The sequence below is a fragment of the Hipposideros armiger genome, unplaced genomic scaffold (assembly GCF_001890085.2).
Source record: "Hipposideros armiger isolate ML-2016 unplaced genomic scaffold, ASM189008v1 scaffold_428, whole genome shotgun sequence".
Lineage (NCBI taxonomy): Eukaryota > Metazoa > Chordata > Mammalia > Chiroptera > Hipposideridae > Hipposideros > Hipposideros armiger.
The window spans coordinates 1,281,023-1,297,981 of NW_017731778.1; the positions used below are offsets into that span (position 1 = coordinate 1,281,023).

The following is a 16,959-nucleotide window of genomic DNA, read 5'->3' on the forward strand; positions in this document are numbered from 1 at the left end:
GGCCCGTGGGCCGCCAGTTCGACACCCCTGCTCTAAGACAATGGTTCTCAAATATGAGCATGTATCAGAATCACCTGCAGGGCTTGGTAAACTATAATATAAATTGCTGTGCCCCACCCCCAGTGTATCTGATTCACTAAGGTCTGGAGTAGACCCCCAGGATTTGCGTTTCTAACAAACCCCCAGGTGATGCTGATGCAGGTGGTCCAGAGACTACAGCTGGAGAAGCACTATCCAAAAATAACTTGGAACACATCAAACACCCTGTCTCCTCAGAGGGCATGACACAGCAAACCAGAACTGCTGAGAAAGATGGCATCTTCACATAACTTGAGACAGACACAGGCCTTCCCAAGTCTGTTCCAAGCAACCTTTAGAGAGCAAGGTCTCTGGGATACATTTAGAGCACTCAAATCTGATGGAACTGGTCAATGAGATGAAACCAATCTGGACCTCAAGGGGAACTGGACCTCAGCCCCACACTAAACCACCCCACCTCCCAGTGGGGCTGTGGGGGAACAGCTCTATAGCTTGACATAGGCCTGTATTTAATGTCTCAAAACCAAGCACCATCCACATTATCGCTTGACATGTCTCATTCAATGTCTGGAGTTCATCAAACCACTCCTAACCTGGCACTGAACCAAAGAATGTGTAACACTGTGTCATTTCACCAACTGTAATTTGTAAATGTATAACCACTACCCAATGACGACCCCCAAACCCACACCCAAATACATAATAAGAGCCCATGAGATGGTCACAATGAGAATGCTCTAATGACCCACTAATCCCAAAACAGTCACCACAGAGGTCCCCTGTTCACGTCTGCCCATCTTGAAATTTGTAGGAATACAAAAACTTGTTATAAGGAAACAGCACAGGTGACTAGAGGCAAGATGCATATTATACCCTCTAGCTGTTGAGATGTCACTGTGAGGTGTTTTTTTAGTTGTGATTAACATTTAAACAGTAGACAATGAGTAAAGCAGATTACCCTCCACAATGTGGATGGGCCTCATCCAATCAGTTGAAGGCCTTATGAGAAAAAAGATTGACCTCACCCAAGGAAGAAGGAATTCTGCCTCCAGACTGCCTCTGGACTCAAGACTACAACATCAATTCTTCTGTGTGTCCAGACTGCCAACCTGCCCTGTAGATCTGTAGATTTCAGGCTTAGCCCCCATGATTGCATGAGTCATTCTTTAAAATAAATTTCTCTCTTTCTCTCTCTCTCTCTCTGTCTCTCTCTGTCTCTCCCCCACCCCACGCCCCCGCTCCATATATATACATGTACATATAATTCATCATTATCAAGTAGGTACACAAATTGTGAACAGCAATTGTGACAGGACTGCCAACTACTACTGGTTCTGTTTCTCTGGAGAACCCTGACAAATGCAGCCCTCTAGAGTTCACAATCTCTGTCCTGTACTTGGCAAAGATCAATGACCTCCATCTTTCTAAAAGAAAAAAGTTCTCCTTTCACTTTTAAAATGAAGACTGCCTTTTAAAATGTACTAGACTGTAATGACACATATTCTATACCACTATACATAAAATTCAACCAACCAGTTTGGACTGATTGAACAAACACCTTCACTGTGGTATAAAGTATACAATTAGAATGTGATTTCCCACAGTGAGCAGAAACTATGAGAAAGAGTCTAGAAACTGACATCTTACCAAGCATCCATCCTGATTCAAACGCTCTTTGGAATCCATACTAAGCTTCCTCTTCCTGTTGAGCTGTTGCATTGCCACTTTAGCACTCCTTAGCAGTGTTTTTCTGAAAAACAGTGCCATATAAAAAGTTGAGAAGTTTTTTCTTTTTAAATAGACTTTATTTTTTGGAGCAGTTTTAGGTTCATATCAAAACTGAGTGGGGTCGGCCGAGTGGCGTGTTGGTTAACAGCTGGCTTGGGATGCCAGCTCTGAGCAGCAGGGCCCCGGTTTGGATCCCACATGAGGGCCAGTGACACTGTGCCCTCTACAGCTAAGATGGTGAACAACAGCTTGACCTGGAGCTGGGCTGCCATGAGTTGCCGGCGATGGCATAGGCTGCAGCAGGGCTGCAGTGGGCTGCCATAAGCTACCATGAGTGGCCGGCAGCCAGTGTGAGCGGCCGGCAGCTGGCATGAGCTGCCATCCAGAGACCGGAGACTGATCTGTCTCATTTGGGAAGAGCGCAATGATAATACCAACAAGGAAGCGACATCCTCCACAACTAGACTGAAGAACAAAAGGATAGCAACTTGTCTGTTCCCCTTCCCCGATTCCCCAACGCTGTTCCCCTGCCCCAATTCCCCAATTTAAAAATCTTTAAAAAAAAAAAACTGAGTGGAAGGTACACAGTGTTCCCATATTACCCATTTACATACACCAACTGCCCCCACTATCCACATCCCTTACCAGGGTGGGACATTTGTTACAATCAATGGACCTTCACTGACACATCATTATCACTGGAAGTCCATGATTTACATTAGGGTTCACTCTTGGTGTTGTATGTTGTATAGATTTGGACAAATATATAATGACATGTACCTACCATTACGGTTTCACACAGAAGCGTTTCACTGCCCTAAAAATCCTCGGTGCTCTGCCCACTCCTCTCTCCCTCCCCCTTTAACCCCTGGCAACCACTGATCTTACTGTCATCATAGTTTTGCCTTTTCAAGCATGTCATACATTTGGAATCACACAGTACATAACCTTTTCAGATTGGCTTCTTTCACTTAGTAATATGCATTTATATTTTCTCCATGTCTTTTCATGGCTTGATAGTTCTTTTTTTTTAAGATTTTTATTAAAATAGAGCTAACAAATAAATAAATAAATAAATAAATAAATAAATAAATAAATAAATAAATAAAATATGGTTAACATACAATATTATATTAGGTTTAGGTGTACATCATAGTTATTCAACAGTACCTACCTGGCACTATAAATAGTTATTACCATATATGCTGACTATATTCCCTATGCTTTACTTTATATTCCCACAAGTTGAGAGGTTTTTGTACCTTTAGAATCACAAAAACAAATCAAGAAACATGCTTTCAATATTTATAATTGGTTGCCATAAATATTCTAATAAATGTGCTGACATAAGAATAGCACTGTTGATTTTATAGCTCCTAGTATTATAATTGAGAAAAGAGATGAGTTTTCTACCTCATCTAGAATTTACATCACACCAAAAAATAGGTATTATCTTTTTGGCCTTATCTATCATGAAATTTTTTAATTTTTACTTAGCTGATCTAACCAGTTGGGTTTTGTTACAATCTGCCTGTACAGCTTCTGTACTCACATGACCTGACTGTCCACAAGTGCCAAGCCAAGGTATTCTTGGTAAGAGGTCTTAACCATACAAGGCATAACACAGTAATCTGGAACAAAGAAAATGAAACAAAACTTACCAATCCAAGTTATCATGACCATTATTCCGTACATTAATAAACAGTAGTGCATATTCTTTGAAAAGTTATTTGGAGTGAGTTTTTTGATAGAGCAGGTTAACCACTTTGGAAAACAAACCACTAGTACTGCACAAGTGCCATTGAAGCTATAATTCAAAAAGTCATTTGTTCACTTTGAATACTTTTAACTGCAATCAACATGTAATTTTAAAATGTTTAATAATCTAATTCCTCTATAGTTCCCAATATTTTAGAATCATATATCCAACGTCTTCCCTGATATTTCTACCTGAACAAATGACCTTAAATACTACAAACTGAACATATTCACAACCGAGTTCATTTCCCTTCTCACTGCCTCCCAATTCTACTTTCTTCCTAGTTGGCACTAATGACACCATTGGCTACCCATTTGCCCAATATGTGCCCCTTACAGTTATTCAGACTGTGCACTGCACAAGAGCACCAAGCCAAGGGGCAAATGGAAACTGAAATCTACCCTGGGCTCTGCACACGTGCCATTTTCCATGCCACAGGATTACTACATCTCCAAGGAAGAAAATGCATCTTTTTCTAATTCAAAGACACCTTTCTTGCAACCCTGACTTTACCTGAGCCAGAGACCTAGGAGTTACCATCATTTCATCCTTTGATCCTTTACATCACACCTCATACTCTGTCACCAGGTTCTGCTGATTTTTAATCTAGTAAATATGTCTTGAATTCATCTTCTCCTTCTATTCTCACTAACTCCCTGACCACCTCCAATCATATGCTGCAGTCAATCCACAGGTTTTGCACTCCTCTGGGACACTACATACCTGCAGCTTCTCAGTCCCATATTTTTGCTGGTCCCTCAACCTTGGAATACCTTGCCTACTACTAAACCCGCCCTTTTTCAATCTCTCCAACTCTTACTCTTTCTTTATGCTTCAACTAAAAGAGACTTCACATCCTTGAGGAAAGCCTTCCTTGCTTACCTCCTGCTCCCAACGGACCAGGTGTGTCTTGCCTAAAATTCATTGTACCTGTACTTATCTTCGCCAAGCATTCAACACTTTATACTACATTTTTTGTTTGTAGTATGTCTCCCTTTATAAGCATCCTGATGACAAGAATTTTGATACTGATCCTTATTTTCCATTGTCTAGATAGTAGTTGGCTCACAGCAGACTCTCAATATGTTTGTTCCCCTGAACAGCATAAGCACATCTCTGAATTACAGAGGTGCCTCAAAGCACCTAAGTCCAATGAATATTAGCTCTTGATCCATACATTAATCCTTTTAGAATACTGTATGACTAGAGCCAGCATAGGTCTCAAACTTAACAACAACTTTCCCTTTTTCTTTCATATATAAAACAAACAAACAAACAAATGACCCACTTCTTCATTTCCATTTCCTTCTAGCCAGATGATATTAATGTCCTTAAGACAAGTACTTACCTACCAAATTTAATAATATCACATTCATTTTGTAGGATGTAAATACAATTTATCATACCTAGCTCCCAGTAATTTTCTGAACATCTATGCAGATGAACAGCTTAGACTTGATGCCTTTAGCAAAGTATGATTGCATAAGACATAAGCACTGCCAAAGCTGGCTTGCATTTCACAACTAATAATACCCCATGGCTTGTCAAACTGAAATCATCTGGCTATTGAAGATTTTTCTCCTCGCCATTAAGGTGATCTATTTTGCTAATCCCTGGTAATTATCTCAATAACTCTGGCTTGTTTTTTAAAAACAAGGAAGCCTAAATTTAGATTATTATGTATTGGAAAAAATGAAATTATTTTACACTAAGAAGTTTCAAAATACTATTTAGTAACAATTGAATTCCCTTTAGATATAGAAATATTAAAGCAGCAACACAAAAAGTATCCAACAGCCCATATAAGATTTTACTGCCAGACAAAAAAGGAATCAAATACGATATTCCATCAAATATAATACTAGGGAGATGGATGATATGTACCGTATTTCCCCATGTATAAGACGCTCCCATGTATAAGACACACCTTAATTTTGGGGCCTGAAATTTGAAAAAAATGTATTACATAAGGTTATTGAACTCAAGTTTTAGTCATCATAAAATTCATACAACTCCTCATCACTTGCAGGAAATGCAAGTAAAATAATCTACAACCACTGTATAAGATGCACCCAGTTTTTAGACCCCCAATTTTTTTAAAAAGGGTGCATCTTATACATGGGGAAATATGGTAGATGATGATAGCTAGCTAGGTAGGTAGCTGGTAGACAGGCTGACACAGAGAAAAACTGACAGGGAAGCTTTATATAGTTCCTTCAAATGTTAATTCACAGGATGTATTCTAACCAACCAATTAGAACACTTATTTAGATATACATTCAACCTGATATCCTTGGGACAGTATCAAAATATATACATTATTCTGATTGTCCATGATACATTATCTACTCCCAAGGGGGCCCTAAATGTCACATCAGCCACATGCCTCCTTGTTGAGTTTTGAAAAATTAAAAAATTTGAGAGCCAAGGAAGAATAACATCAGATTCTAAAACACACTATAGAAACATATCATCAAGGGGAAGTAAAGGTGAACAGTGGCTGGGCAGAGGTGCACCCCAGTATACTGTGGCTTTGTAACAACACCCAAGCAATAACTATAATAGACAAGGTTATTTTTAAGTGCTTTTAAGTAAATAACCTTCTACGTATATTTTTAAAAAACAAGACCAATAAATATATGTAGATAATTCACATTTCTGCAGAAAATTTGGAAATAGTGCATTGATATTGCAAATTAATCCACTTAATCAGTTTGATTTCTCTTCATGTTAGAACTGTGTTTGCACATTGCCAAACATCTGTCTTACTGACCTTCTAATTAAGCAGACAAATTAGATTGTTATTTAGAAAGCATATGAACAATTTCAATACTTCAAATTAAATAATTCTATAAATAAAAATAATTCACTGTCTGCCTATTTTCAGTTGCTTTTTGGTAATTCTTTTGAAAATATTTATTGACCACCTATTATCATCAAGACAGTCACGGGTACTCTGCAGAATATAAGGATGATTTATCAGACACTCTAGAAAGGGAAATAAGTAAAGTAGCCATATAGCCTTGATAACCCAGGATAGTTCTGCCTTCTGCCTCCCATCCTGGCATAAGTATTAATATCACTGCCTTTCACTCCCCAAAAATGTTCCAGTTTAAACAATAAATCGTATGGTTACTGTATGGATAAGAAACATACATAAATTAACAAGAAATATAACGCATGCCATTAAAGAAATACAAATGGGTAATTCACATGGTGTTCAGAGGAGTGAGAATATGTCCAACACAGAACAGAAAATGCAATATGAAAGAATATTTCAGCTGCTTCTAGGATGTTGCCTAGAATTTAAAGTGTATTTAGCACCAAAATATTGAATACAAATATCTGACTATTACATTGATTTCCCATTATTTCAAAGATGTTGCCAGGATAAAATGTATTTATCCAGTTGATACTCAATGTTAATAATACATAGCAGTGGGTGTTTGAATAAATTAATAAATGATTACAATTGAATGCATTTTGACAACTGCTGCATGAACTACTGCTCCCACTTAATAACTCACATTACCTGAATACTCATATACAACCTAGCATAGCCATAATTCCTCTGCATACAGACTATCAATTAATACTTATTAATATTTATGACAACATAACCTTTTCAAAGCCATTATCACCTGCATTTTACAGATGAGGAAACACTGAGGGGCTAAATAACTTGCCTTAGGTTACACAACAAATAAGTACCCAGGCAGTACAATTTGAGAGCCCTTCCTTTAAACACCACACTATGCCATCAGTTTAGTTATATGACACTTAACCATTCAGGTACACTAGCCAAACTCTTGCCACATACAACAATCTAAGTAAGAAACTGACACTAAAGTTCCTGTGAAAAACCCCTGGCCCTCCTGTAGAGCTTATCTCTATAGGTTCTTTGTATTGTCACTTTACTTACATCAGAGCAGACACCTACTCCCATAATTTTTTTTAAACTTCACTTTTATTATATATGTTGGAATCTTAACAAATGAGCAGCAACCATGTATTAATGTGCACTGATGTGTCTTATACAATGGTTTATAATAATAGAACAGGAAGTCCCAAGATTAAAGGTCCAAAGGGTATCACATGGGGTTGTCTGAAACTCAAAATATTATAAACAGTTAACATTTGCTAGATATTTCTTCAAATCTGAGTCCTTTCTTTCACCAGTGCAGCTATAATAAACTCAGATAATCAGAAACATATTCTGTTCTTCCCTCCTTCCTCCTCCCCCTCCCCATCCTCCTCCTCTCCTCCTCTTCTTCTTCTCTCTCTCTCTCTCTCTCTCTCTCACACACACACACACGCACACAACAGCAAAAGTACCAAAGACACATGTCCCAGGGAACATAAGCATAGCAATAAGTCTAATAAGCCTGTTTTAAGGCCTACCTGTCCGAATTCTTTCTAGAACATTTTATACTCCATTCAAAAGTATCTTGAAGTTAACATAAATAAACATTTCTCGCTACCTCCTTATAAGACAGTATCTCTTAGGAGGTTTGGTCCATACTGAGGTCTTAAGCCAACTAAGTTTCTAAAAATCCATTTTTGAGAACTTCCTGCCAAGAACGCATTGTATATCCTTCCTTTAAGACACCTCTTTGCTGTAAACAGAGAACAAAGTCATTAAAATATACACCAAATAACTATTGTTAACCTGCAGCAAGTTAAAAACAAAGTGGCAAGTGAGGCTAAAGCTTTGAGTCTTGTGGGCTCCAAAGCAAAAAAAGGCGGAGCCAAGTTAGGAGTCAAAGGATCAACATAAGATGGGTGTTGGAGCCAGGTTTACCCTTGAAGCCAAGAGGTGGCAGAAGGCTCCACCAATCATGAATGGAAGCCAAACTGAACTTCAGCCTCAAGTGCCTGGAGCTATAGGTTATAGCTATGAGTTTAAGATTTCAGGAATGGCAGACACTAACGCCTTACCAGGAGGTGGGCCCCAGAGAACTAGGCAAAGCAACCACAAAAACCAAAAACTCAGGGGAAAGTGGGCACATGCAGATGAGTAAACAAAGTCCTCCTATTCAAAGTGTGTTTGCAAGTCAAAATTCAAAACTACACAAAGAAATCAAGTGCTAAAAAGACAGTCAATAGAATCAGCCTATGGGAGAAGAATTCAGTCCTGGTGAAATTTAAATTATAGAAAATACTGACCAGTTTTATACTATATAAAACTGAAAGCAACAAAGGAACAAGACAAACAAACAAACAAAAAGTCATAGATAAAAACAACAGTTTAGTGGTTACCAGAGGGTAAGGGGGAAGAAGGGGTGGCAGAAGAGGGGAAAAGGGAATCAAATATATGGTAATGGAAGGAGAACTGATTCCGGGTGGTGAACAACCAATGAAATATATAGATTATGTATTATAGAATTGTACACTTGAAACCTATAAAATTTTACTAACCAATAAACAATGTCACCCCAAAAAATTTAATTAAAAAATATAAAATACTAATCAATATTTTTTCTTTTCATTTTTTTAAATTAAAATTTATTGGGGTGACAACGGTTAGTAAAATTACATAGGTTTCAAGTGTATAATTCTGTAATACATCATTTATATATCATATATAGAAAAATACATCATGACTTTCCCAACAACCCAATATAAAACATTGTAAAAAGAAATTAATGGTCTATCAGTCTAATAAAACAATCAACAGTAAGGAAATTAAAATAATCATCCAAAACATCCCCAAAAGCAAAAGTCCAGGGCTGGATGGCTTCACTAGTGAATTCTACCAAACATTCAAAGATGAATTAATACCTGTCCTTCTCAAATGCTTTCCAAAAAATTGAAGAAGAGGAGGTGCTTCCTAACTCATTTTATGAGGCCAATATTACCCTGATACCAAAACCTAGTAAGGATAACACAAAAGGAGAAAACTACAGACCAATATCTCTGATGAATCCAGATGCAGAAATCCTAAACAAAATAGTAGCAAATCGAATACAACAAAACATTAAAAAGATTACACATCACGATCAAGTGGGGTTCATTCCAGGGGTACAAGGATGGTTCAACATGTGCAAATCAATCAATGTGATACACTACATAAACAAAATAAAGGATAAAAATCATATGATCATTTCAAATGATGCAGATAAAGCATTTGATAAGATACAGCATCCATTTATGTTTGAAACATTTAATAAAGTGGGTATAGAAGAAAAGTATCTCAACATAATAAAGGCCATATATGATAAACCCTCAGCTAATATCATACTTAATGGCAAAAGATTGAATGCTTTTCCTATATGATCAGGAAGAAGACAAGGATGCCCTCTTCACCTCTGTTATTCAACATAGTATTGGAAGTCCTAGCCGGAGCAATCAGGTGAGAGAAAGAAATAGAAGGCATTCAAATTGGAAATAAAGAAGTCAAATTGTCACTTTTTGCAGACAACATGATTCTTTATATAGAAAACCCTAAAGATTCCACCAAAAAAACTATTAGAGACAATAAAAAAATACAGTAAAGTTGCACAATACAAAATCAATATGTGAAAATCTATTGTGTCCCTATATACTAACAATGAAATTTCAGAAAAAGAAATGGAAAAACAATTCTTTTGCAATTCCAACTAAAAGAATAAAATATCTAGGAACAAACTTAATAAAGGATGTGAGGGGCCAATACACTGATACTCAAGAAATTATTAAAAGAAATTGAAGAAGAAACAAAGAAATGGAAAGATATTCCATGTTCATGGATTGGAAGAATCAATATAGTTAAAATGGCCATATTACCCAAAGCAATATACAGATTTAATGTAATCCCCATCAAAATCCCAATGGCATTTTTTAAAGAAATAGAACAACAACAAAAAAAAACACATCATTTGTATGGAATAACGAAAGACCCCGAATAGACAAAGCAATCCTGAGAAAAAAGAACAAGGCTAGAGGTATCACACTCCCTGACTTCAATTTATACTACAAAGCAACAATAATCAAAACAGAATGGTATTGGCAGGAAAACGGACATACAGACCAGTGGAATAAAATTGAGAACCCAGAAATAAGCCTACACACATATGGGCAAAGAATATTTGACAAACGAACCCAAAACATACAATGGAAAAAACAAAACAAACAAAAAAAACGCCTCTTCAATAAATGGTGCTGGGAAAATTGGAAAGCCACATGCAAAAGAATGAAACCAGACTGCTATCTGTCACCAAATACCAAAATTAACTCAAAATGAATCAAAGACCTAAATATAAGACCTGAAATGATAAATTGCATAGAAGAAAGCATAGGTATTAAGCTTATGGGCCTTGGGTTTAGAGAAGATTTTACAAATTCGACCTCAAAGGCAAGGGAAGTGTAAGGAAAAACAAATGAATGGGACCATATCAAACTAAAAAGTTTCTGCAAAGAAAAGAAACCATCAACAAAACAAAGAGGCAACCAACCAAACAGGAGAAGACATTTGCAAACAACACCTCCAATAAGGGGCTAATATCCAAAATATATAAAGAACTTGTACAACTCAACAATAAAAAACCAAACGATCCTTGGGCCAGCTGAGTGGCTCAGTTGGTTAAGAGCTCGAGCTCTGAGCAACAGCATCGCTGGTTCAATTCTCACATGGGCCAATGAGCTGCGCCCGACCTGAGCTGCCACTGAGCTGCCAACAGGTGGCAGGATGGTTCAGCTGGTGAAAGCATGTTCTCCTAACAACAAGGTTGCTGGTTCAACTCTCTCATGGGATAGTGGGCTACACCCACCCACAACTAAGATTGAACACAGCACCTTGAGCTGAGCAGCCGCAACGGCAGCTGGATGGCAACTAAACTTAGAACTGAGTAGCTAGCTGTGCCCTCCACAACTAAGATTAAAGGACAACAACTTGGCTGTTCCCTTTCCCAATTACCCAACACTGTTCCCCTTCCCCAACTGCCCAATAAAATCTTTAAGAAAAAAAAATGATCCAATTAAAAAATGGACAGAGGACCTGAATAGACACTTCTCCCAAAAAGACATACAAATGGTCAACAGGTATATGAAAAGATGCTCAACTTAACTAGCTATTAGGGAAATGCAAATCAAAACCACAATGAGATACCACCTCACACCTGTTAGAATGGCTATTATCAACAATATAAGTAACATCAAGTGTTGGAGACATTGTGGGAAGAAGGAACTCTCATACACTGCTAGTGGGAATGTAAATTGGTACAGCCACTATGGCAAACAGTATGGAGGTTCCTCAAAAACTTAAGAATAGAGTTACCATATGATCCAGCAATACCTCTTCTGGGTATCTACCCCAAAAATCTGAAAACATTTATCCATAAAGATATATGTACCCCTATGTTCATTGCAGCATTATTCACTGTGGCCTAGACATGGAAACAACCAAAGCATCCTCGATAGATGATTGGATAAACAAGATGTGGTACATATACAATGGAATATTACTCGGCCATAAAAAAGATGAAATACTGTCATTTGCAACAACGTGCATAGATCTTATCATCCTAAATAAAATAAGTCAGAAAAGGCTGAGAACAATATGATTTCACTCATATGTGGGATATAAAACTGAAAGCAACAAACTAAGAAACAAACAAAAACTCATAGACACAGCAACAGTTTAGTAGTTACCAGAGGGTAAGGGAGAAGGTGGGGGTAGTAGAAGAGTGTAAACATATAGTGATGGAAAGAGAACTTACTTCATTTACAATATATAGATGAAGTATTATAGAAGTGTACTCTTGAAACCTATATAATTTTACTAACTGATGTAACCCCAATAAATTTAATAAAAAAGAAAAAAACATCAAGTAAATAAATGGAATGATATTCCTGTTCATGGGTTGGAAAATTTAATTTTAAAAATGTGATAACATGGATGAACCTAGAGGGTATTATGCTAAGTGAAAAAAGTCAGACAGAGAAAGACAAATACCATATGATCTCACTTTTATGTGGAATCTAAAGAACCAAATAAACAAACAAAACAAAACAAAATAAAATAGGAACATTTCCCAAATTGATGTGCAGATTCAACACAATCTCTATCAAAATCCCAGCTGGCTTTTTTGCAAAAATTGATAAATTGATCCTAAAATTCATACAAAAATATAAGGAACCCAGGCTAGCCAAAACAATCAAAAAAAAAAAAAAGAAGAAGAAAAAAGTTAGAGGACTTCCTGGTTTCAAAACCTCCTTCAAGGGCCAGCTGAGTGGCTCAGTTGGTTAAGAGCTCACTCAAGAGTTTGAGCTCTGAGCAACAGCGGTTCGATGCCTGGCCCGAGCTGAGCTGCCACTGAGCTGCCAACAGGTGGCAGGATGGCTCAGCTAAAGAAAAAACAAAAATAAAACTTCCTTCAAAGCTACAGTAATCGAGATAGTATGGTACTGGCATAAAGACTGACATACAAGACCAATGGAATAGATTGATGTTCTAAAAATAAACCTATACATCTATGGTTAAATAATATTCAACAAGGGTGTCAAGATAATTTGGTAGGGAAAGAATACCCCAACAAATGGTGCTGGGACAACTAGATATTCAAATGAAAAGGAATGAAGTTGGACCTCACACCATATACAAATAGTAATTTAAAATGGACCATAAGGGCCGGCCGAGTGGCGCGATGGTTAAGAACTGGCTTGGGATGCCAGAGGGCCCTGGTTCGGATCCCACATATGAGGGCCAGTGACACTGCCCTCCACAGCTAAGATGCTGAACAACAGCTCAACCTGGAGCTGGGCTGCCGTGAGTCGCCGGCGACGGCGTAGGATGCAGCCCCTGTGGCAGTGGGTTGCCATGGGCTACCGTGTGTCGCCAGCAGCCAGCGTGAGCAGCCAGCAGCCACAATGAGCGGCTGTCCAGAAGCCGGCGACTGATGTGCCTCGCCTGGGAAGAGCGCAATGATGGTGCCAACTTGGGCCAGTGAAGCAACGTCCTCCACAACTAGACTGAAGAACAAAACGACAGCAACTTGTCTGTTCCCCTTCCCCCAATTCCCCAGCACTGTTCCCATCCCCCCAACTCCCCAATTAAAAAAAAAATCTTAAAAATAAATAAATAAATAAATAAAATGGACCATAAGCTTATATATAAGAGCTAAAACCATAAAACTCTTAGAAGAAAATACAGGAGCAAATATTTATGCCCTTAGGTTACGTACTGGTTTCTTGGATATAACCCTGAAGTATAAAATAGATAAAGTGGATTAAAGGAAAATTAAAACTTTTCATGCTACAAATAATACTATCGAGAAAGTGAAAGCACTACCTATAGCATGGGAAAATATTTGCAAATCACATATCTAAAAGACTTGCATTAAAAATATGAAAAGAACTTATACAACTCAATAATAAAAAGACTAGCTAAAAAACAGGTAAAGGATTTGAACAGACATTTTCCTAAAGAAGATGCACGAATGGCCAATAAGCACATGAAAAGACACTCAATCATCAGTGGAATAAAAATTTAAAAAACACAAGATACCACTTCACATCCACTAAGATACCTATAATAAAAGACAGACAATAACAAGAATGTGTAAAGACTGGAGCCCTCACACATTGCTGGTAAAATGGTGCAGCCAGTTTAGAAAACATTTGTCAGTTCCTCAAAATATTAAACAAAATGAACAAGGAATCCCATTCCTAAGCATATACTTAAGAGAAATGAAAACATATGTCCACAGAAAAACTTATACACATGTACTCATAGCAGCATGATTTATAACAGCCATAAAGTAAAAACAACCCAAAGGCTATATCAACTGATGAATGGATAAAATGTGGTATATACATAACATGGAACAGTATTCAGAAACAAAAAGAAATAAGGCACTGATGCATAGGTGAACCTTGAAAACATTATAAGAAGCCAGTCACAACAGACCATATATTGTATGATTCAATTTACATGCAATGTCCAAATTAAGCAAATCTATAGAAAGTAGATTGTTGTTTCCTTAGGCCTAGGGGTAAGAGGTAGGAAACGGAAGTGACTGTTAATGGGTATTGTCTTTCAGAGAGAACAAAATGTTTTAAAATTAGATTGCAGTGATGGTTGTATATCTGTAAATACACTAAAAAGCACTGAATTGTGTGCTTTAGATGCATGAAACATATGGTATCCAAATTATATCTCAATAAAGCTGTTTTTAAAATATAGTCATTGATACCATAAAAGAAAACTGGAGAAGCAGAATAGACTGAGACTAGAATAATCAAAAAGATTACAAATAAATAATAAGGCACTGAAGAGAATACGAAACAAAAAAAGAGTTAAAAATTTTAAATGAGATGGATTGGCCCAATATTGTGAAGATGGCAACAATTCTGAAATTAATTTATAAGTCAGTACAACACTAGTTAATATTCTAATATCACCTTTCATGAAATTGTAAAGCTTTTCCTAAAACGAAAAAACCAAAGATCAAGAAAAAAACAGCTAAGAACAGCTACATGAAATTACTTACCTTATCATCTTATTATTAAGATACAGTTATTAAGGCAGTGTGATGTTTGTGCAGTGATAGGCAAACAGACCAATGAAACAAATGAGTGAGCCCTGAAATATAAGGGTAAATATGAAAACTGAATTATCAGAGGAAGTGTAATGTCAGGGTTTTCACATATGGCCTTTATTATGTTGAGATGCTTTCCCTCTATTTCTAGTTTGTTGAAAGTTTTTATCATGAAAGTGTTTTGAATTCTGTCAAATATGTTTCTGCATTTATTGAGATGATTATGTGATTTTGACCTTTAATTCTATTAATGTAGTGTATTACATTCATTGATTTTGTATATTGAACCATCCTTCCATACATACCAGAGATAAATCCCATTGAGTATTTTGTGTATAATCCTTTTAATGTGCTGCTGATACAATCTGCTTATATTTTGTTGAAGATTTTTCAATCTATATTCTTCTGGGATATTGGCCTATAGCTTTTATTTCTTGTGGTACCTTTGTCTGGCTTTGGCATTAGGGTAATGTTAGCCTCTTAAGATGAATTTGGAAGTATTCTCTTCAGTTTTTGGGAGAGTTTGAGAAGGAAAGGCATTAATTCTTGTCTAAATTTTGGGCATTTTTTTATTACTGACTCAATCTCCATAGTAATTATAGATCTGTTCAGACTCTATTTTTTTTCATGATTTAGTCTTGGTAGGTTGTATATTTCTACAAATTTATCCATTTCTTCTGTTACTTAGTTTATTGAGATATAATTTTTCATGATAGTCTCATGAACTTTTTTATTTCTGTGGCATCAGTTGTAACATCTCCTCTCTCAATTCTGATTTTATTTATTTGAATTTTCTGTTTCTTAATTAACTCAGTTAAGGGTTTATCAGTTATGTTGCTAATATTTTATCTTTTCAAAAACCAACTCAGTTTCAGTGATTTTTTTCTATGTTTTTTCTAATTTCTATTTTGTTTATTTCTGCCCTAATTTTTGCTATTTTCTTCCTTCTGCTAACTTTGGGCTGTTTTTATTTTTTCTAGATCCGTGAGATATAAATCTTTACCTTGTTTATTGGGTTGTCGGAAAAGTCATGATGCATGTTTGCAACAGATGGCACTAGTTCATTTTTAGAAGTACTAGAGTCATTCACATCTATGTTATTGCTATGTCATTTGACAGCTGACAGTTCTAACTTCATTCTAAAATAAATTGAGTGATTTGGCTAAGTTTTGGAGATTTTGCAACAAGTTGAAGATGGAAGAGCAACCTGTGCATTTTTGCCATATTTTACTGTTTTACTTCCATAAAGGGAAGAACATGCGTCAAGCTTGTGAAAAGTTGCATAAAGTTTATAGTGATAATGCTGTACAAGAACGTCAGTGCCAAAGATGGTGCACGAAATTCCGTGCTGGTGATTTTGATCTCAATGATGCGTCTCCATCAGGGAGGCCCACCGCAGTTGATGACGACAAAATAAAGGCATTGGTCAAGGCAAACCCGCATTATACGACACGAGAGATTGCAGAAACATTGAACATCCATCATTCAAGTGTTCACAACCACCTGAAGAAGCTGGGATACTTAAGCAAGCTTGATATTTGGGTTCCACATGAACTCAAAGAAATTCATTTGACGGTGCAGATAAACATCTGCAATATGCTCATTAAACGTGAGGAAAACAATAGTTTTTTGAAGTAACTGATAGCTAGTGGTAAGACGTGGACTGTTTACAACAATGTGGTGCACAAATGATCTTGGTCCCTATGTGATGATTTGCCTCAAACGACATGGAAAGCAGACATTCATCAGAAGAAGGTTATGCTCTCACTGTGGTGGGATTTTAAAGGTGTCATGTTTTTCGAGCTCCTACCAAAGAACCAAACAATCAATTGAATCTGTATGGTAGTCAATTGGACAGTTTGAACAAATCCACCATCCAGAAACGTCCAGAGTTTGTTAACTGTAAAGGAGTTGTTT

General features: G+C 36.8%; 1 protein-coding gene across 1 annotated transcript in view; it reads right to left on the reverse strand.

Moving 5' to 3' along the window:
* The window catches only part of L3MBTL4 (L3MBTL histone methyl-lysine binding protein 4), a 484,034-nt gene that overhangs the window by 380,353 nt on the left and 86,722 nt on the right, over positions 1–16,959 (reverse strand). The window contains 2 exon segments of the mRNA XM_019664701.1: positions 1,687–1,789; positions 3,320–3,398. Of these exon segments, the coding sequence (XP_019520246.1) occupies positions 1,687–1,693 (7 nt within the window). The 5' untranslated portion in view covers positions 1,694–1,789; positions 3,320–3,398.